The sequence below is a fragment of the Vanellus vanellus genome (assembly GCF_965231255.1).
Source record: "Vanellus vanellus genome assembly, chromosome: 1".
Taxonomy (NCBI): domain Eukaryota; kingdom Metazoa; phylum Chordata; class Aves; order Charadriiformes; family Charadriidae; genus Vanellus; species Vanellus vanellus.
The window spans coordinates 192,543,527-192,565,468 of record NC_138905.1 but is presented as its reverse complement, the minus strand read 5'-3'; the positions used below and the strand labels follow the sequence as shown (position 1 = coordinate 192,565,468).

Here is a 21,942-nt window from a genome sequence, read left to right as displayed (position 1 = left end):
GGGGTGCACATACCTCCCTGCACACTGGGAGGTCCATACAGTGGAAGGATGGCACCCACAATGCCTCTTCCACAGAAACGAGGTCGGACAATTTGACAAGCTTCACAAATGTAACTCACTAAAAAAAAAAAAATAACCCTCCTTTGAAATCTGAGCAACAGTCTTCCAAAGGTGAGGGTCTGTGCTCCTTGATTGGAATGCTAAGCAGCAATAAATACCTCCGCAGTGCAGGGATGCACATTAACCTGGCTCTGGATTGCCACGGATATCCCTCTCTGCAGGGCAGGCAGCTATTAAAAGCTTGCTGCTTGTTATCCCCTTTATCTCCCACGGATGGGGTGTAGCGAAGCAGAGCATGCCAGTACGTTGCCCAGATATGGTGCCTACAGATGTCCTAACAAACAAACTCTCTTTCAGGACTTGGTTACGAGCACTTGTGGTTAGTTCAAAAGGAGAGTCTGTGGGAACGGCTCTCTTAGGCTGCTCTTTAGGGTGCATTTCTTTTCCTTCACCACCTCTCTCCCCATCCTGATAATCACTGTGCAAAAAGAGAGATGCAGTTTGTCACTCTGTGATGCTAGAAAATAATGAGTACCATCAGGAATTCTGCTTGTCTCCCATAAAAATCTCATAACTGAGAGCTATTTTATAAACCCCTGTCAGTTCTGTGCCCATATTTCTTATAAAACTACACCCATCAGCCATCATTTCTCCACTCAGGCTCATAATTCCTTCTCTCCTCATTCTTTTAAACAGCTACCTCATCTCACATCGCTCTTTGCATAAACTGGGGCTGACTGATATCTGGATAGTATCATCCACTGCTTTCCTGATTAGTTACACACACAGCAAGGGCTTTCAAGTTCTTTCTTTAGTGGTACTGTTCTTCTCTTTTCTGCTAGGATAGAGAGAAAAAAAAAAAAAAGCCTCCTTTTCTGGTTGCCATTGCAGGTTAAGCTTTCCTGCACAAAACCAATAAATGTGCTTCTGTTTTCCTGTGTACTGAGCTTACCTGCAAAAGGATCCTGTTTCCATCGTGGTCTTCTGTCTGCCACCTGCCTTCACTGATGGGGCTGCAAGGGTTGGGCAAGAGAGGCACAAGCTGCCCCACATCTTTCACTCTGAACTCCAGCACCGCTGACTCTGTCGGCATTGGCACCTGGCCCTTCGGAAGTTTTTTTATAGAAAACTGGATGTCTATTTCCACGTTAGAATAGACGGGGAAAACACAAAAGTCCGCTTTTTTCTGACACACTGGTCTTTTCAGTATCAACTCGTACAATTTCAAAATGTCAACAAAGTTTTCACTCCTGCAGTATATAGTGAAGCGGATAATTTCTTTCCCGTAGTGCACTGGGCGAATGGCCCACAAAGGAGTCTCTGGAGCCAGAGTGTAAAAGTCCTGGCTGCATGGCATGTAAGGGAGGAACTTCCCGTGCACTCTCTCTGTGTGGTGGTAATGCCAAGGCGGCCGCTGAAAGGTTTCGTGGAGCTGCAAGATGGGTTCTTCTCCATATTCCTCCTGCAGAAACAAAATGACGGCAAGGGCTGGCTGAGAAACACCAGCCTTACCTGGCTTCCTGCGCTTCTTGGGCGCTCGTCTTTCTGAGACTCGGAACAACTGAAGGTCTGGATGGATCCAGGCTAGCAGCTTATCGATGGCTTGCTGAAGAGTCTTGGATTCACCTGGGTCTGCGATAATATGTACACTAACAAGAAATGGGTCTTGTATGCCTTCCACAGAAAGTTCACCTGAGAGTATAAAAAGAAAAATATCCTTTAAGATTTGTAACCAAGCTGTCAACATTTAGGTGACTTTTAAAGGAGAAACCATCTACTCAGTCACACTGGGCTTTTTTTTTTTTTTAATCTCTCTCAAGCTCACCTGCAGTAAACTAATGTACAGAGATATAGCAACCAAGAAAATAATCAGAAGACAGAGAAGTTTCATCCAGTGTACTGTAAGAGTTGCTGTTTCTACTGAGGTAGCATCCAAAAGATGTTACCCAATGTGCATTTCTGTGCTAGAAAGGAGATGCTCTGTACTGCTGAGAGGTAGGAAAGACAAAAATACTGATGTAGAGTGAGGGTGAAAGGGACACTAATGATGTGCAGAATGATCAGGGTGGACAGTGTTCATCCCACCTTGTTTTAATTTGTGCCAGTTGGCTCAGGGCATGGAAATCACACCACTGAACTCCACTCTATCACCTTGATGTTGGAGTTTTCCACCCAGTTAAGAGTGTTCTGTGTCCCGAAGGCAACTGTTTTAATAAGTAAGACAAAGTTTGTAGGGAGAGGTAATATCTTTTATTAGACCAACTGATACAGTTGGGAAAAAAAAACAGACAAGCCTTCAGGCACACAAGGCCTTCTTCAGGAAAAGATATTACTTGTCTCTACAAATCCTGCACTGTTTATATCTTCAGACCATCAAGACTATAATACTACTGCTTCAAGGTTTTTATTAGATTAGGGAAGACTGGTAAAATCACAAAGCACACAAAATTACACTTGCTCAGGGGAAAACCAGAAACCTCTAGTTAGCCTTGGGAATGTTCACAGGGGCTCTATCTGTTGTTGTCCCTGAAACCTCTTTGATAACTCAGAAGCGGCTGGTTGGAGGGCAGGGGAGAAATTGTCACTTCTGTTCTGCTGGAGTCGCATGCCAATAAAGATGCATGTGAATGGAGATCCAAGACAGCTTAGTAAATTATCCAGGTAATCTGGATATTTTTGCTGAAATGGTTCCCCCTGTGTGATGTTCTGAAACTCAGACCCCGAGCCTGGGCACAAAGCCTAAATGTGTGAAGCCTTAGAAAGGCTTCCCAAGCTTTTCATTGCGCAGACCACATTTAATAGGGGGATTGTCTCACGGACTGTTTCCCCTCCTATTGGCAATCAGTACGAACCTCTCCCTCCTTCCTCCTGGCATCGGAATAACATTCCTGTGATACTTCAGCAATTGCTTTAATGGAAAAACAGTATTATACAAGTAGTGTATTCTAGTTGTCTTTCAACACAGAATAGCTGCAAGACCCAGAGAAAAGCTAGATGCAACTGCAGAGCTTTCCAGAGATGACCGGTAAACATACCATCAGCCTTAATTTAGAAGCTGCAGAAAGATATGGTACGCAGAGCAAACAGCAAGCATGCATTTTGCCTAGGGGAGATACACAAAAATCAAGTAAATCACCTAAAATACAATTACAGCAGAGTGCTTGTATCTCTGCATGAAAGGGGTGATGTGGATTGACTTTGTCAGATGGTTAATGGAAGAAAAAAATTGAAGCAAAAATATTATCTGTGTCAGTATATGGCAAGAAGCTTTGCCGTGGCAATTGTTACTGGTAGGTAATTCTTTGAGATATCCCCTGTGGATAGTCACAGTGTGGGAGAAAGATAAAGGGGGTGTGGGGGGAAGTCCTCCTGTGGTCCTTTACATGGGGCAGCAGGACAGGAAGGAAAACAAATTGCAGAGAACAGTGATCTAATAAAATCAGAAAGAAAGTGATCGCCATAGCTACGCAGCCATTCATTTTCTAAGACTGGAATAGAAGATGTTCATCTTTTTTCTCCCTCCGTTTTCTTTGTTACACAAATGCTATCAAAGCCTGCAACAAGTGACAGCCCTGATATTTATGCATATAAATGACTGCAGCTCTGAAAGAAGCCTGGGCACAACAATGCGAAGACAAGAGCCATCGGTCCTGTCGGCTTCTTGCTCTGCATTGAAAAAAAAAAAAATCCCCAAGCATGGCTTTTCTGCCCTCCTGTTGCTCAGCACGGTGCACAGCCGCTGAATGGCTAAAGCATTTTTCAAAAGTGAAGCCCTGTGGGAGCCAGCCTCAGCATTAGTATTCTGCAGCCATCGCTGCCCGTGCCCATCAACACCAGATGCTCACAGAGGCAGCCTCAGAAGACTACCAAAGCACAGCACAAAGCCATCGTTAGGAGCCAGGGTTATACGTACAGCAGAGAAATCATCTTTTTTTTTTTTTTTTTTTTTTTTAGCTAGAAACAGCTATGCTGAAGGGGGGAAAAGTGTAACAAATCAGTACAGAAAGAGCTTCAGTATCTATTTGATATTAGCAAAGATGCTTTTACTGTAATGCTTTTACACCTTTCATTATGTGGCTTATGTACTTATAAAATGGCAGCCCTTTCTGTTTTGGTAAGAAAAAGAGAAACATAAGAAAAGCAGAAATATGAGGCCAGGAGCTAAGAGAAACTTCCCCTGAACTGATGATAAGTTGTAAATTGTTTCTATGTTACTAACAAGTCTTTTTGCTTCAACTGACAAGGAAGGGAGGGGGGAAACAACACCGTTTCTCATGACACAGTTCAATTTGCCCTCGGCAAATTGTCACAGAAGCAAATGAAAGCTCTGCATATGTATTAGCCTTCCTGTGTTACTAGTTAATCCCACAGAAAATATCAAAATGCTGAGGCATCTATTTGAAAATAAGCTCCACAGTTCTCACAGCTATTACATTTTTTTCTTTCCTATGACAGAAGGGGATTAGTTCTCTTTGGGTTGGCAAAGCACTAACATTGCTAAGAGGTAATTACTACCAGGATTGGAAGAGTATTTTACAATTCTAAACTTTTTACTTCTCTGTTAGGTAGTATTAACCACCCATAAGAGGTTAAAGCAGTCAGCCCAAATGCTGCAGGGCTGTCACACTTGATGTCCTAAAGCTGGGAGCTGAAGGCGGCCAGATATTTTATTACTGAGCTTTGGATGGGTCCTTCTCGACGTATTATTTTTATTTTGTTGCTGACGCAATATTGCTGAGCAGAGAAAAAAGGAAGTCCTGCAAAGCAGAATGGCACTCCTGCCCTGTGGTTCTTCCTCCCCTCCTTTCCCTGCCCAGAAAACAGGATCTTTTCATCAGAAAGACAACCTGACAGACAGCAGTGGGTGCTGTCACATCTGTCCGTGCCAGCTGCCTCATTTCGGTATGACTTCACTGAAATTCAAGCTGTCTTGTCTTGGGGACAGGGAGGACAGGTACCCGTCTGTCTAGCCCAGTTGCCTACGTGCATCCTGCTGAGTGCATCCTGCAGAGGATGATCTTGCCTTCCTAATTCCTTTCTTCCCCCCTCACTCTGTAGGGCACAGCGGTGCCTGCACAAGACAACCCTCTGGGCATCCAGAGCTGCCCTGGCCAGAGGTGCCTGATGGGACAGCTATGACAACAGTGGCAATCTAAGGACCCATACAGCCATGGGTGAAGCGGGAAGCAAGGTGTTAAGTGCTCTGTGTCCTTGGGGTGGAGGTGGCACCCACCACCCCTGAGAGATACTCTCTCTGGTGACACCATCTTTGCTGCAGCTGGCCAGAAGGGCAGAGCTCCTGGCCCAAACCAGGCACAAGCAGGTGTAACTTCAGGCCAGCAACCCTGGCAGCTGCAAAGCAGCTAGGCTCATCTGGAGGTACGGGGAACTGGAGCCACAACTCCTTCTCCCTGGAGTAGGTATGCATTTTGCATTAAACCACACAAGAGGCAAAATGTCCCTAGAAGAAACGAGCAGAGTTTTCTCCCATGCCACCCGAATAACCCTAGGTTAGAGAAGTCACCCTCTTGCATTTGGTTTTTGACCTCAGGGTTCTTGCACACCAGGCTCCAGCAGAACAATTACTGGGTTATCTGGACATGACCTGGCAGTCCGGTCCCTCTTTTATGCCGTGAGAGGCCCAGGTTGCATTCTCCGGAGCTGCCCTGCACGAGGACCTGTACCTTCTTGGAGCAGTGCTCCAACCACTTTTTTTTTATTTCAGGAGAAGACATCACCTCCAGCAGTCTTGATGACGTCTGATTTTCCAGGCTTCTGCAGTGGATATGGCTGGAAATCCACTGATTGCCTAAAAACAGCCCATAGGAGAGCTTAGGAAGGAGATAAGTACCTGTTCTCCCTGAAATGTCTCTCCTAACCGTCTGTTGGTGAATCAAGATGTGGACCTAAAGACCTCTCAGACTCCCCAGGAGATATTTAATGAAGAGTTACCTACAGGGTTAGGCAAACCTGGTAAGTATGTGAGATAGGATGGAGTCTATGGCAAAGAGAGATTTTAGGCAGACTGGATCCCGGCCCCAGTTTGTGCATAGGAAAGTGCATTTCCAAACTGTGGCAGATATTTTCAATTTTCTAGCCGCCTACATTTCCAATCTTCCATCGAAGAAACTCAGAGGAAGTATTCCACCTATAAATACTTGACATAGTTTTTTTTTTTTTTAGCTGACCCACAATATTGTATCGAGAATCTGAACACTGGAACACAAACTTCCATTTTCCCACCGTGGCATGCTGTATCATGGGAACCAACACCTGAACCTCTCTGATTCCTTTATCACTACATCAGGCTGTAAGATTTCACATTTCATTCTGACCAAGTTGCATGACGCACTACAGGAGATGTAAACGAGGCATTGGGAGAGGGTCAGGGGGAATGCACCAAGCTTCTGAACTGCAACTCCCATCGAGCGGTACTTCATTATTAGGAAATAACTGTTATCAGGAAGTAATGAAATAATTCAAAACTGAACACTGCAGATCAGCATATTTTGTTCATTGTTAATAAATTAAAATATTTCAACTGTGGGAATGTAAAAAAAAAATATTAAATCACTGTATAAATAATGTCAGAAAAAAAGCACTATAATATTTCCTAGTTGAAACTTCCTAGGATTTCTGTTGCACATAAAATGTCAATATTTCCCTATTTCAATCCCATTCTAAACCACAAAGAAATGTCAAAATGGTGGCATTTCTCACTGAAAAGGACCTATCTGAGTCCAAGGCAAGACTGACCGTTTTAGGTGTATTAATTGAAAGGCTCATGGGCAGACACAAAGACAGGCTATTTTCATAAACAAGGAGCATTATTTTATGGGCAGCTGTAACAGAAGTGGTTACTGTACACCTCTGGCAGCAGAACCCACTGCTAGGTCATGCTTTGATGAATTATGCAGCATCAATAATCTTTTGAACAAGCAGGATGTGACAGATTCACCAGCTCCTCCGTTCTCTTTCCCCGCTGTTTAATAGCGTCTGACAAACGCAGGGCTGCAGGATAATGTGCTTCTCAGCACGCTCTGCTTCGCACACCACCTCAAACTCAGGAAGGATGTTCACAAGCAAAAAGAAAGGGGATATTCTGCACAGCGCAGCAACAAGCGGAGAAATCTCTTTCACGCTCCCATCAGAGCAGCATTCTCCTGCGGAGCTGCAGTTGAATGTTCCCTAATGGAGATAATGGCGCCAGGATGCTCACTCCTCCATCCGTACTAAGGTAGTATAGACAACGCGCAGCAGACCAGCATACTGACAAGCATGGCAAAATGGTCAATCTGCTCCTCCAGATGGGCACATGAGATAGGCTCTCTTTGCTGATATTCAGTTGCTACAGAACCAAAAAAAAAAAAAAAAATTCTTTAGCAAAAATAAAGCTGGAAAATTAAGCCCGTTATCTGCCCGATGGAGATAAAAAGCTTTCTCTGGTACATTAATATGAACAGACTTACGAGGTGTCATTGCCCTTATTGTACAGCATGCAGCCAACCCTGCGGGAATGAATCTTATCTAAAAGTGAGACTTAATGCCCACAGAGGCCCTGCATGATCAAGCAAAAGCAATGGCAGTACCTTTGCTGCTAGATGGTGCAGCGATTGCTGAAACTCCCCACTGTGCTACAGCCCCCAGTGAATTCTCATTCCTCCCCCACCAGCTACATGCCCAAGGGCAAACTTTCATGAGCAACTTAAGCTGCTGTTGAAAGGGACCGTTTCACTCCATCTCACATCCTTCACCTCTCCATGCACTCCTGCCCAATCCCTTATGTTGGCCTGGGTACATATGTAGCTACACATCTTAAGCTGATCATGCAGCTGCATCCTGACACTTGCCCTCCTGTTTGCAGTTGTATGGTCTATGGTGCCAAGACTGCCATCTCGGCTTGCCTTCAGAACCATATGACCTTCACTTTCTTCATAGGAAACACAACCATTGTGACCCAGAGACATCCCGTGGAAGGCCAAGTGCAAGGCCCTGCACCTGGGTCAGTGCAATCCGACCAATGCATAAACACAGGCTGGGTAGAGAATGGATTGAGAGCAGCCCTGAGGAGAAGGACTTGGGGGTGTTGGTTGATTTGAAGCTCAACATGACCTGGCAATGTGTCCTCGCAGCCCAGAAGGCCAACTGTATCCTGGCCAGCAGGTCAAGGGAGGTCATCCTCCCCCTCTACTCTGCCCTGGTGGGGCCACATCTGGAGTACTGTGTCCAGTTCTGGGCCCCTCAGTTCAAGAAGGACAGGGAACTGCTGGAGAGAGTCCAGCGGAGGGCTACAAAGGTGATCAAGGGAATGGAGCACTTCTCTTATGAGGAAAGGCTGAGAGAATCGGGGTTCTTCAGTCTGGATAAGACTCTGGGAAGACCTTATAGCAGCCTTCCAGGATCTGAAGGGGGCTGGAGTAGGACTCTTTGCAAGGGCACGTAGTGATAGAACGAGGGGAAATGGCTTCAAACTGGAAGAGGGGAGATTTAGAATAGATATGAGGAGGAAATTTTTCACTGTGAGGGTGGTGAGGCACTGGAACAGGTTGCCCAGGGAAGTTGTGGAGGCCCCATTCCTGAAAGGGTTCAAGGCCAGGCTGGATGGGGCTTTGAGTAACTTGGTCTGGTGAAAGGTGTCCCTGCCCATGGAACTAGATGATCTTTAAGGTCTCTTCCAACTTAAGCCATTCTATGATTCTATGAAGGAGAGGTACCTGACAGATGTCCTTCCAGCAGGAGCTGGCTATCCTGGGCTCCCTTTGTATTCCATGGTGAGAGACAGAATCAAAACTTAGATAAGCCAAATCACTCTCCACTCTCCATAAGTGTAGAGGGAACCAAGGAACTCCACTTCCATCTTGGGTATCTCAGCTATGCAACTAAAATCGGATTAAAAGTTTGTGGGCCTACACGCTTATCTTGAAGATCATTCTTGTTCTAGCGTCTTATCTTGCTGTACCACTTTGTCAACAGATGAGAAGTGCTTTTGTGATGAGCGTTATGGAAGAAAGGCTCTTGAACTATGTGATTGTCATGTCTTCCTTTACATCCTCCACAACCAACTTCCTTGAGTCCTTTAGTCAGGCTGCTGACTGCTCATAGCAAGGTGAAGAGTCAGGGACTTCTTATGCCACAGATACACTCCCAGTCCCTATTTCCCTGATCTCCTTATTCACAGTACTGCAGATTTCTTACTTATCCCCTAACTACATGGCAGACAAGGAGCAGTTCACACTTGGTATAAAGTTATGTGTGTTGCCTGTGGGATGACTATCCAGCTGTGGTTAGGAGAAGACATAACTTGAACTCACGTTACAGCCTTTTTTCTCCATGGAGACAAAAGTTTGTCCCACTGCCTTTCATCCAGTTCCTATGACACCTGCGGGAAGTTAGTGTCTCTGTGAAGAAAGATGGCACGTGTTCACATCATGTCTCCTTTCAAAAATAGGCTAAAAAGAAAGGGACTGGAGTCCCACATCGTGTTTCTGGCTGTGTAATCCCATGTCCCCAACACTACAGCCTTCCCCTTGCTGTGTCTGTGTGTTCTACCTAGGCTTTATGAAGCCCGTAGGCATGCCAAAGCAGAGGCTATGCTTTACTATACATTAAGCACCCAGCAAAAGAAAAGACTCCCAACTGTGAGAAGAAGGTGTATGGGATCTTCATGCAGACAAACTCTAGGAACCCACACTGGGCTTTTTCACACCATGATTACAAGCAAGCAAACTACTTGGCAACTCCTCACAAACACCCCCCACGATAAGGATTTTTCCACAAATGCTGTGGTCTTCTTCATGAGCTCTTTACTCTTGCTGCATGGTGCTCTTGCAACCTGGTGTTCTCCTCCCTCAAAATATGCCACTGACACCATATGTTACATTGGCAACAGCAGCGTTAGAAATAATCAAAATTTCAATTAAAAAAAAAAATCCTTATCATCTACTTATCTTCTGGGAAGCTCTGAAGTCTTACTTCAATAAACTCCTCAACCACAGACTTAGCTGCTAACTTGCTGAAAAGCAAGAACCCCAAAATGCTGATGTACTTATACACCTTCAGGGATGTTCTCCTGGATGTCATTTCCCCTCTTCCCTCCCACACAGTTCACCATGATTCGAGAGCTGTCTTGGTGTCTCAGTCTGCATGTGTCCATGCCATAAAACAGATTCACATGATTTGGCATCTTCAAACTGTGTTCACTGCCTTAGCTGGCTTCACTCAAAAGCCACAGTCTACCTCTGTTTGCCCATCTAGGGGCTCAAATGTTTTTATCACACAGAGATTAATTCTCAAAGGAGACCCAATTCCCATAAAAGAAACAGTAAGGACATTTTTTTTTTATATACGCTGAAAAGTATTCCTGATCTGTGGAAAACAGCTGGCAATTGGCACTTGGGGGTTGGACTAGATGATCTCCGAAGGTCCCTTCCAACCCTGACCATTCTGTGATTCTGTGTCTTTCAGAAACACGCAAGAACCACCAGTAATCAGGAACCCTCGAGCAAAGCACAATGCTTCTGTGAGCTACTGCTTGCAGGATTTGCCCCAGTGAGTTTGATGATGCTACTGGGATGAATAAGCCTGGACCACTGGGGTACGACATGGAACTTTATGTAACAGTCTATATTGCTATATTGGACAACAAGTTGACCATGAGGCAGCAATGTGCCCTTGTGGTCAGGAAGGCCAATGGTCTCCTGGGGTGCATTAAAAAGAGCACGGCCAGCAGGTCAAGGGAGGTTATCCTCCCCCTCTACTCTGCCCTGGTGGGGCCACATCTGGAGTACTGTGTCCAGTTCTGGGCCCCTCAGTTCAAGAAGGACAGGGAACTGCTGGAGAGAGTCCAGCGGAGGGCTACAAAGGTGATCAAGGGAATGGAGCACTTCTCTTATGAGGAAAGGCTGAGAGAATCGGGGTCTGTTTAGCCTGGAAGAGAGAAGACTGAGAGGGAATCTCATCAATGCTTATAAATATCTAATGGGTGGGCGTCAAGAGGATGTGGCCAGACTCTTCAGTGGTGTCCAGTGACAGGACAAGGGGCAACAGGCACAAATTGGAACACAGAAAATTCAATTTCAACATGGGGAAAACCTTCTTTTACTTTGAGGGTGGCAGTGCACTGGAATAGGCTATCCAGAGAGGTTGTGGAGTCTCCTTCTCCAGAGATATTCAAAACCCGCCTGGATGTGTTCCTGTCCAACCTGCTCTAGGTAAACCTGCTCTGGCAGGGGGGTTGGACTAGGTGATCTCTGAAGGTCCCTTTCAACCCCTACCATTCTGTGATTCTGTGCTGCTAAATTCAGTCCAGTGCAGAAACACAGGGAAGGTGCAGTAATTATTAATGCTCAACTATTACATTAATTTGTTGTATTGCTATTTTATATTGTATGTAGAATTAAAAAAAAAGCGTCGCCTCGGTTTTTAGGGAGCTAGGGAAGGGAAGAGGGACAGAGAGAGCAGTATTCGAAATGGATGCAGATTCTCACTTTAGAAGAGTTAAGCTTTGCAAAGATGCACATCCTTCACAATCATAAAATTTTCCTAAAGAAAGATATGGATCGTTGTACTTGGCAAGAACCCAGACACTGATCTTTGGTATTAATATCAGGTTCTGTACAGAGCTGCAACGTGTAGTAATTCAGTAAAACTCCCATCAGCAATCACCAGTAAATCAAAAGCTGTACAATGCATGTCAGCATTCAAACTGCGTCCAACACCATACTGTTCAAAGTCCTTTGATTCCAAGCATTGCATTTTCTTAGAATCCAACTCCTATCTAAAGCTGAGATTGTCAACAGTATGTTTTTTATAAAAGGGCAGAAAGAACATTGCCTTAAAAAAACCCAAGAAACTCTGTACACTTGAGCAGCTGACAAATTTGGTCCAACAATGAGCTCCATACCTCACACAATGTACTCTAGTTAACCGAGAGTGTGATTTTATGATGGGCTTAAGACAATTTAAAACTTCAGTGCTGGCACTCTTCCCCCTGCTATTCCCAGCTAAGTGTTTCCAGTGCTTCCCATGTGTCAGGTCTAGATGCAAGCTGAAACAGCTTGCTGCACAGACTGAAAAGAAGCCCTCAGACAAGGAGTAATCAGGTTTGTGCCTTCTGGTGGCAGTCAGCGAACTGATCTGGCTAAAAGTGTTAATTTTCAGGCAGACCTCTTCTTTTAACCAGTTTGGGCTTTTGCATAAACCTTCCTGGTATCACAAAGAGGCGGGAGGGAAACCCAGCCAGAGAGAAGGCAGAAGGCACAACAAAGCATCTACGCTCAAGACACATCTAAAGAAAATATGGGATCAAACCCTGAGGCATGGTCAAGCATTGCCACGTGTGTGTCTCTGTAGACAACCAACAATAGCGTCACAGCAAAGGAGCTGTTTGGACTTGACAGTAGTGGAAAACTATTTTGACTCTCATAATCCTTTCAGCTGACAGCAGTGTGAAGTTCAAAAGACCTACCCCATACCACCTGATGGGAAAGGGAAGCAGTGATAGAAAGCATGCTTTGTGGTTGGTACTTCATCCTGGTCCCGTATGGTGGCATCCAGGAGTCACCTGGCAAATATTTTATGAACCTTTTAGAAATTACAGATACAAAGTTATTTTTTTTTTCTGAAACTATTAATAAACAAATATGCGGTACCAACAATAATGAGTCAGGCAGTGGACATCTACTGCTCTAGAAAGTGGCACGCACTGATGACCAAATGTCCCAGTTCCTCACTGAGCTTGCATAAATAAATTTTTATTATTTATTTTTAAAAGTTCAAATTAAAGAAAATACACCACGATAATGTACTGCAGCCATAAAACAAGGAAATGAATGGTCTGCATTGTCAAAACAGCACATATTTAGTAGAAATTGCCTTAATAGCTTCACCCTTCACAAGTTTTTTTGTCATTTGATTTAGTCAATCAGATGGATTTTCCTGTTCTACCACAACCAGCGCTTCTGAGTCGGAAGAGGCCATGGGACGGATTTATTTTTTTAGCTTCCCTCTGTGGGCTTTAACAATTCAGACAGACATCTCAATAATTTCCATATCATTCTCATCACTGTACCAGCTGAACTTGGAATGCCAAGATCTTTCCTGCAACCCATTGCTCAGGGTAAAAGACCCGCTAAATGGCTCCCTTGCTCCTTGTGGTTTTCCAGGACAGCAGCAGTAACACTTCCGCAGAGGGAAACTCTGCCCACATTACCTAATAATTCAATTTACTTTCCTCTAAATCCTCATAAATTTTTACTAGAATTGTGTCGCACTTGATATGTCAGTGTCTATCAAAGATTTCCTATGCTCCTGATAATGCTTGATAATGAGAAAGAGGAAATCTGCTTATATGGTTTTGATGATGACTATGCGTGCCTAAAAAAGGAGCTAGTAAAACATTCAGACTGTCATTCATATACAAATTATTTTTTTTTTTTAATAACTAATCCAGTTTTTATCTAGTATATCTATATGACAGGAAAAAAAAACCTGACTGGATGTGGTCAGGAAACAATATACGAAACAACAGAAACAGAGTTTTAGTAGCTCTGGTCCAGTAACTGTTTAGGGTACACTTATACCCCCTCGATACAGAAATCCCAAGCTAGTCCAAAGCCAGTAGAAAGTAATTTAACCATGGTGCACAGAGTTTGGTGCGTGCTAAATGATCCCAAAGACTGAAGCTCTAATTTTAATGAAGAACAGAGATACAGGGGTTACTCCGAGCTAAATACATTTAAACAGGAATTTCAGCCTTTACAAGGAGAAGGGCAAGCTTGTGGTTAATGCCACACACTTGGCATTCAAAAATCAAATCTAGATTTGATTTCAAGCACAGTTACACATTTGTTTGTGCATGTCCTTACATGGGACTGTGCCTCATTTCTTTTATATCTTCTCTTCCTGGCCACCGGCCATCTTTAGTCATGTCTTTAAGGGCACGTTTCCTCTCTACTCCTTATGCTTCCAAATAACCATGTGCAGTAAGACCAACTTGAACCCTTCTAGAATAGCATCCTAACCTCGACTTTGACAGGTGAAAGTATGAATAACATTGTTAACTCAATATCAACATCTCCAGCATGTCTTCCATGCAATGGTGCTCAGCAGCAGTGATAACTTTGTGCCGTTCCCAACATAGGCAAGGGTCCGTCTGCGGCGCCTGAAAATCAGGTTGCATCATCTGTGGATGCTTGTGGATGAGACGCTGGTTGGGCTGGGAGGCGGAATGGTGCTGTGTGATCAAATACCATAGCAAAATAGGAAGAAGTTGATTAAAAATGATGCAACTGTGAGGGAAAATTAGGGACTGGAGAGCAACAGGGCCTGCTGATGTTGCTCTGGGCTGATGATTCAAACTGAAATACAGGAAATTCTGTTGAGACATAAGAAAAAACTTTTTTATTGCGAGGGTGATCGCTCACTGGAAGAGGTTGCCCAGAGAGGCTGTGGAGATATTCAAAACACAATGGGACATTGCCCTGAGCAACCCGCTCTCACCACCCCTGCTTTCAGCAGAGGGCTTGGACTAGACAATCTCCAGAGGTGCCTTCCAACCTCAACTTCTGTGGTTCAGTATTATAGTCTTCTTATCCTGTATGCAAGCATTTGCTCCTTCATCTCAGTAGAATTTGATGACAAGAAGCTACATAAACACGTTTTGCACAGCCCAAACCTGCTGGGTGGCATGTAACAACAACATTTTCCTCCTTCACACAGCCACAGTGGGGAACAGCATTGCTCTTTACCTCTAGCAGCATAACACAGACCAGGCAAGACATGCAGAAGATGCTCACTATATTTTCTACAGGAGCTGACACTTCAGATTTCAACACTATATAAAAAACCTGAATTTGCAACATTGACAGATGCTGCAGGCTAAGAGCTCTACATGATTTGGGTCCAATTTCCTTTTCCATTTTCCCCTCATACTTTAATTAGTCTTCCTTTCATAATAACACCTTCTGGAAATGCAGCATGATGCTGGCAAGCCCACTGTAAATTGTTTTTACAATTGTATTTAATACAGCTCGTTGCCAGCTATTGTAAAAGCATCTCAGTTCTGTATGGAAATAAGAAACAATATACTACAGTGTATCTTTGTATTGCAGTAGAAGAATATAATTACATCCTTACACTTATTACATTACGTTGTTTGGAGAAATATACTTAGAAGATACCCAGTCCAGCAGTGCCTGGGTCAGAACCAGTTTGAACTAACCTAACTTAAAAGTAGGCAACTATATGATGAACTTTTAGCTTTGTGACAGATTTCTAAAAGTCCAAATCAAACCCAGCTCCCTTCCTGTTCCTGGTTGGTTTTCATCACCTTTAACAGTTGAGTTAAGACAGTCAGATTTTGAAATGATACACAAGTAATGGGAAGCTATTTCTCCAGATGCCATTGTTACAAGGCATCTATACATCTGCGTAATACTATAGATCCTTATGCTCCCGTAGCTCCCGTTATCTCTGCAACCAGAAAGGCTACCTCTTTTGTTTTTCATCAAAAGCTCCATCAGTGCCTATTTTGTCAGATGCGATCCCTTGGTCTCTCGTGTGTTTGGTAACAAAAATTCTTAAGAATTAGAAACGGGAGAACTTCTGGAGACACTGAATTTGCTTTCCTCTATAAAGCACCTAGTGCTTAGGCTGGATCTGACCCTCTTTTATTCAGGGATACATTTTCCTCTTCACGTTTCCTTCCAACAACACTTACAATCCAATAATTCAAATACAGAGGGAAGAGGAAGATTCTTGCCAGGTAACATCAAGAAGCAGAGGTCATGGTGGAAAAAAAAATAAGACAGAGAAAAAGAGACAAAACAGAAGGAGCAAAAGAGAGAGGCAGCACATTGTCACACGCACACAGTACGGAAGTGGTGTGAAAACTGTCACGTAACTGTGCCCTGGCCATCTCTGAGCATGGAGGGGAAAGGTGGCCTAACACCGACCCCTCACAGCCTACCTGATGGGCTACATCTGCACCCGAGCAGCTTTGGATGGGGCCTCAGAATGACAGTGCATACAAATACCTAATTTCTACTTCTAACGTTGGCGCTGGGTGCCGCAACCCCCTAACTTCACAGCTGGCTTCAGGAGGAAACAGAGTTACTCAAAACGAGAGCAGATAAATACAGCACCAAATCAGCAAAAAAAAAGGTAAGGCAGCTTCAGGAAAACAAAAGTTTACCTCAAATTCAGGACAGCACTACCTTTTGGGCAACTGTTTTTTTCTTATTTGAATATTGACACTTGACTACATGCCATTAACTTACCCTAACTGTCTTAACTGAGAATTGCTAGATGTCTTAAAAAGACTGGGAATAAGTCTGAAAGAAAAAGGATGTCGATCACGGTATGTCGTTTTGGACTAGTTCAGGGTCCACACGCAAGCATGGGGTTTCAAGGGGCTTTTCAGAAACAGCAAGAACTGTAGTTCTGGTGATTTCCCATTGCCCATAGCCAGATCCAGCAAAAAGAGCAAATGCCACTTAGGAAAAAAAATATCTACCATCCCAAATGCCATTAGGGCAGCCTGTTTTCAACACACAGCCGGTGCGTGGAGGTAAGATACAGCCTTAGCACCTCACCCTGCCTCTGGAATCGAGAATAAGAGAAACCTTGCCCTTAGCGGCCCTCCATAAAGAGAGGAGCCTTGCCACTTGTAGAGAAAATAAGAGTCCAAAATCAGCCCAGGGGAGCTGAGGCAGATGACACGGGCAAAACATTGACCAAATCCCCAAAATAAGACCTGAATTTATGCTAGCCTAGGAACAGAGTACCAAACAGAAAATAACTTACAGGTAAATTTTATTACAAAACAAACGTGCTCGGTAACCCACACATTTGTAAATCTGCCAAAAGAAACCGTCTTGCGCTTAATTTTTAGGACCCGAAAGTGGGTGAAATTCCCTGGCTTAGGAAGTATGCACAACACGGAAATAAAATTTTAACATCCCGGCTCTCAGGTTTACCGTGGAAGAACACGAACAACCTAAAAACACCCCAGAAGGACCGAATCATTTCCCAGCTGCTGAAGGGAAGGCAGGGGAGCAGGGGCAGGCGAATTACCAGCTTCCCAACTGCAAAGCAGGTGAGCGACAAGCCCTTTACCTCATTGAGAAGCACAACGTGAACCACCATGTGCTACGGGGTTTTAGTATCTGGAACGCTCTAAAATCTGCCACAAACTCGCATCTTATCCCACAGGGCCAGTTTTACGTTTCATTTAGCGACCTGGCTGGAAGAGTACAAACGTGTACCCAGGCAGCTCCCTACTGATTGCCTAGCTGAAAAATGTCAGGGGGGAAAAATATTAAATAAAAAAAAAAAAAAAACAAAAAACACTCACTTCCGCAATTATTTCTAAGACAACCTTGTTAAACTGGCTCCAGAGCTGAGCAGGTATGGGATATTTCAAATGTTACAAATCACAAAAGTCCCGCTTCAAAATGCCCACTTCTGCTTTGAGTCTTTCTGAAGAGCCATTATCATAAATGCAAAGATTATGCAGAGGAGGAAATAAGCAGCCCCCATTAAAACTCCTCCTCCCTGCTCAAAAATCAGCCCTGAAACACATAGCTCAAAGCAATTTGAAGATAATTGAAATGTTGATATGCAGAGACTGTTGCTTATTGTGCTGCCCAAAACTAATTAGTTATTTCTTTGTGATTCCAACTGTCTGAATCCATATGCCACCTATGGTCTTTGTACGTTGGTATTATGCACTTTGGGTAAAGGTCTCTTCTGTGTGTGTCAAGTGTCTAGCACAATTCCCTCCCACATATGATTAGTGATCCCTAATGATAATTGAAAACCGTAATTGAAAACGTAATTGAAAATATGAGCAAAAAGAAGCTTAATACATCTTCTAGATTAATGAAGAGCACACCAATGGGCAAAACATCCTAATAAGACAAAGCACACCTCCTGCTAAAGAACAAAGGGAAAAGTGGCTATACACACACCAGAATTCAGGGGAAAAAAAAAAGGTCAAAATTAATTTAGCACTGCTCTTCCTTGAAATCACACTGCCGAACCTTTCAAAGCTGTAATAGCTCAAAACCCAGCATCAAGCAGACAGCTTTGCGTGGCCTATTTACTCCGCTCAATACGAAACGGCAAAGTGGAACACAGTCACCCTGACAACAGCCAGAGCCCGCGCGGCAGATAACTGCTGCATCTTCTTGTAGAAATAAACACACTCTGCAAACTTTGGTACCCATTCCCGAAGGACTTGGTGTGCAAACCCACAAATGTTAGACGCACGCTGCCAGTAAAAAGCAATTTTGGGTTACTCAAAGCCGGGACACAAGGGCAAAGAAGCAAAGAACTGAGATGCTGCGTTAGACCCAAGGTCCAACCAACCCACCAGGCAGGGCTTTGAACGGCTGAAATAGAACATCGCCCAAGATAAGTGCTGCCATATGCTTAGGGGAAAAAAGTACTAGAAATAATGCATGTACCAAACAATCCTTCCGTTGCCATATAGCAGCCGATAAGATTTTACTTCTGACTTGGGGGGGGTCTGGGGTTCCTGTACACTTCTGCGTTGGTGCAAAGTCCTGCAGTTTGTTCAGCTGCTGTCGGCGCAGCAAGTGATATGGGCAGCTGTAGTTAATTCACCTGCTAAATCTTTCTCATCCTTCTCTTGGCACGTCTGTGGAAAACTGTTGCCCAGTGGAGTTCATCCAGAAATTTAGAAGATCGTCCATTTATTAAACACTGAAATCAGAGCCTCATTGGTACCACCGAATAAGACCCCTGTAAAACCAAATTAGCCTGTAATCCTCCTGGTTTAGATAAACTCCACTTCATTAGACCAGGAGCTTCAGATGAAGCAGCTTTAGGTAGTGGAGATTCTTTGCTTTTTAATTTACAACAGCTTACTCCGTATTATGTTAGGGCCTCACAGCATCCTTGATTACTCTGCTTCTCTACTAGGAATGATTCCATTTGCTGAATCTTTCTCCCAAAGAAATTAAAATGGCCAAATCACCTTTTTTTCCTAATATCTCTTCCCCGATAATCATTTCTTCAAACGCATTGTGCACCCCCTGACTGCCAGCCTCCGACATGAAAACATTTCTATTTTACTGAAATTCTTTTACGTAGCTGCTTCTGTTACTATTGCACTGTCTGACCAAACCAACCAGGCAAACCCCACAAAACACAAAGTTAAATACCGCTACTTGTGAAGCTGTATCAATGTAATTTGCCTTGGAAGCAGAAAAGAGAAAGGAGGAGACTGTCCTGCCTCCTGACCTTTTGCGTCTTTGCTGGAATGATAATACCTCCTTGCTCTGACAAATTACTGGTGTTGAAATACAACTGTAATCCCCGCAGGTTCTGGACAGCTGTGGCCAGCAAGACACTGAGGTGACCACAGTTAGCACGACACACTGGAGCTGCCACAAAACCAAATATTACCCTTACAAACAGCTCATTGAATAAAAACAAAGACTTATAAATGTAATTTTTTGCCCTTATTTGTGAAACGTGCAGCAGCCGTGCAAAGTTGTTAAGGCATCAAAAACTTTTTCTTAGATGAGCAATACTTTACTTACACCTTGTCTCCTGAACTTACCTGCCAAATAAGCACTTCTACTAGGTACGTAATTATGAGGCACCACCCAAAAAGTGGAGGAAGCTGGCAGCGTATTCCCCAAGCCATCACCCCAAATTGTGAGCTGAGGGGGTGGTGGGGCACACGTCTGGTGTAACCACTCAAATCCAATATGCTCTTACTATCACAGAAAAAGTTGATTGCCTGGATTTTGCCTCCCAATCATTTAAAGAATCACATCCGACAGCGGGAAACCAGAAATCTGTTTAAACAGCGGAATTTAGGAAAAAGCTGCACTGAATTCTCTCTTTCTCAGCTACACACACACACACACTGAGCAGATGGAGGAAAGACAGCGAGCTCCCTGCTAGTCACATCAGCTCAGGAGCCAGACATTACAAACACTGTCTGATCCAGCTCTTGTTGAAATCAATAAAAGCCCTCCACTGAAGACCATGGGAGATGGAAAATAACCCTCTCCACGCTTCAGCCAGAATGTGTGAATGAGAAAAAACTGACAGCTTTCTTCCCCTCTGATTTTCACGGTGCCTAAAGATCCAGATTATAAAACACAATTAGTCATCTGTGAATTTTTGATCTGCTTGCTTGGCACAAATAAACCTCTCGTCTAGGTGTGAATCAGGGAGACAGGCATCACCTTGCACTTTGACAAGAGGTACCAGTAGCTGTGTATGAATAGGCATTACTGCATTTCAAAGTGCTGTGGATACAGTATGTCCTACAACTAAGAAAATGGTCGGAGCGGGTAGAGAGGACTGAAAAAGCACCCCGTGTTCCTTAAAATAAACACAAAAACCCCAAAACATTTTGCATTGATGTAAAAGAATAAATAACCCAGACACCAGGATTCATCTTTTATCAGTTGGATAACCTGAAATTCAACTGGCTACTGTAAACATCTAGAATGACTGTGGCACTTACTAGAACCTTTGTCATCTCTGAAATCAAAGAAATGCTTCACAGAATTTGCTCTCAAGTGCTTCCTTGGCATCAGCTCACAATAAGCATTCAATTATTCCTGCATCCCCCCAGCTCTAATGGCATTCACCACTGCAAACTCATTTGGCCAAGGACCCATTCGCACTAGCCACATCGTGTCTACAGATTTTGTTCTCATTTTGCCTTGCATTCTTGTGAGTTCTACATGTGACTTTACACATGGCTCATATTTTGTTCATAAACATCCAAACAGTTTAATTTTCTATACTGTTTCTAGACATAGATCCAAGAAGAGAAGGAATGGGGGCTTTACTGCATCAAAGTTAAGTCCATCATAACATTAGGTTGATGTTAATAAATACTAGCAACCAGTAAAAAGAAAATATGAGAATCCAATTCAAAAAAAATCTCAAAGTTCTACTCACTGCTGGTAGAGGACATACGGCTGTACTCTGACCTGCAAGACAAAGATTTCAGTTAGACCATATTAAATCTAAAAGAGATAACAAGAAATGTACCAAATTGAACTCACATTGCATATTAAAATAGTTTAATGCCCATTTAGCATTATTTTTGTGCTAAGATAATAACTGAAACAGGTTTTGAACATGGCCTCAGAAAAACTGGCATCTCGCATGAATTTTGAAAACACCTATGCAGAGTGACTAAAGCAACTAGGTTTTTATCTAGGGGCTATTCATGCTACCTACCCCAGGTGTAAAAATTAAAGCTGAGAAGGTTCTCTATAAGGAAAAAACAGGCTGCTTCAGACACAGGTTAGGAGCAGAAGTCTACTAGATTTTGACTCTGCTCCTCATCTTCCTCACCTCTAAATGCTGTTTTGCAGATTTTTTTCTTTTTTTAAGAGAACTCTATTCAAAGGGCAGAATTTTTATTGTTCTTTGGTCACAACTACCAGGTGAGTACCAAAACATAAACATTTAGATGACAAAGCTTTTTGCTTTAGGAAACCCTTTTCCTCTTCAAGACATCTCTCAGTAAAACCATAGGCCCAATGCTTCTCCTTCAGTGCATACTGGATGTCCTGGTTTCAGCTGGGATAGAATTAATTTTCTTTCTAGTGGCTGCTACAGTTTCAGATTTGGTATGAAAGGAATGTCAATAATGCATGCTGTTTTAGTTGTTGCCAGGTGATATTTATAGTATTCAAGGCTTTTTTCAGCTTCCCATAGAAGCTGAGAAGGAGCACAGACAGAATGATGGAATGGCCAATGGACTATTCCATACCATAGACATCATACTCAGTATATAAATGAGGGTTGGCCAAGTGGTGGGAATCCGCAATCACTGCTCGGGAAGGTACCGATTTCACCAGTTTACCGGGTTGTGACAGT

The 21,942-nt window shown here is 43.5% G+C and overlaps 1 protein-coding gene across 1 annotated transcript in view; it reads right to left on the bottom strand.

Annotated features, from left to right (window-relative positions):
* FAM124A (family with sequence similarity 124 member A) overlaps positions 1-21,942 on the bottom strand; it is a gene marked incomplete at both ends in the record, with an annotated part of 46,972 nt that overhangs the window by 14,631 nt on the left and 10,399 nt on the right. Inside the window, 2 exons of the mRNA XM_082498273.1 lie at positions 1,013-1,752; positions 21,013-21,044. Of these exons, the coding sequence (XP_082354399.1) occupies positions 1,013-1,752; positions 21,013-21,044 (772 nt within the window). The remainder of the gene's footprint in view (positions 1-1,012; positions 1,753-21,012; positions 21,045-21,942) is intronic.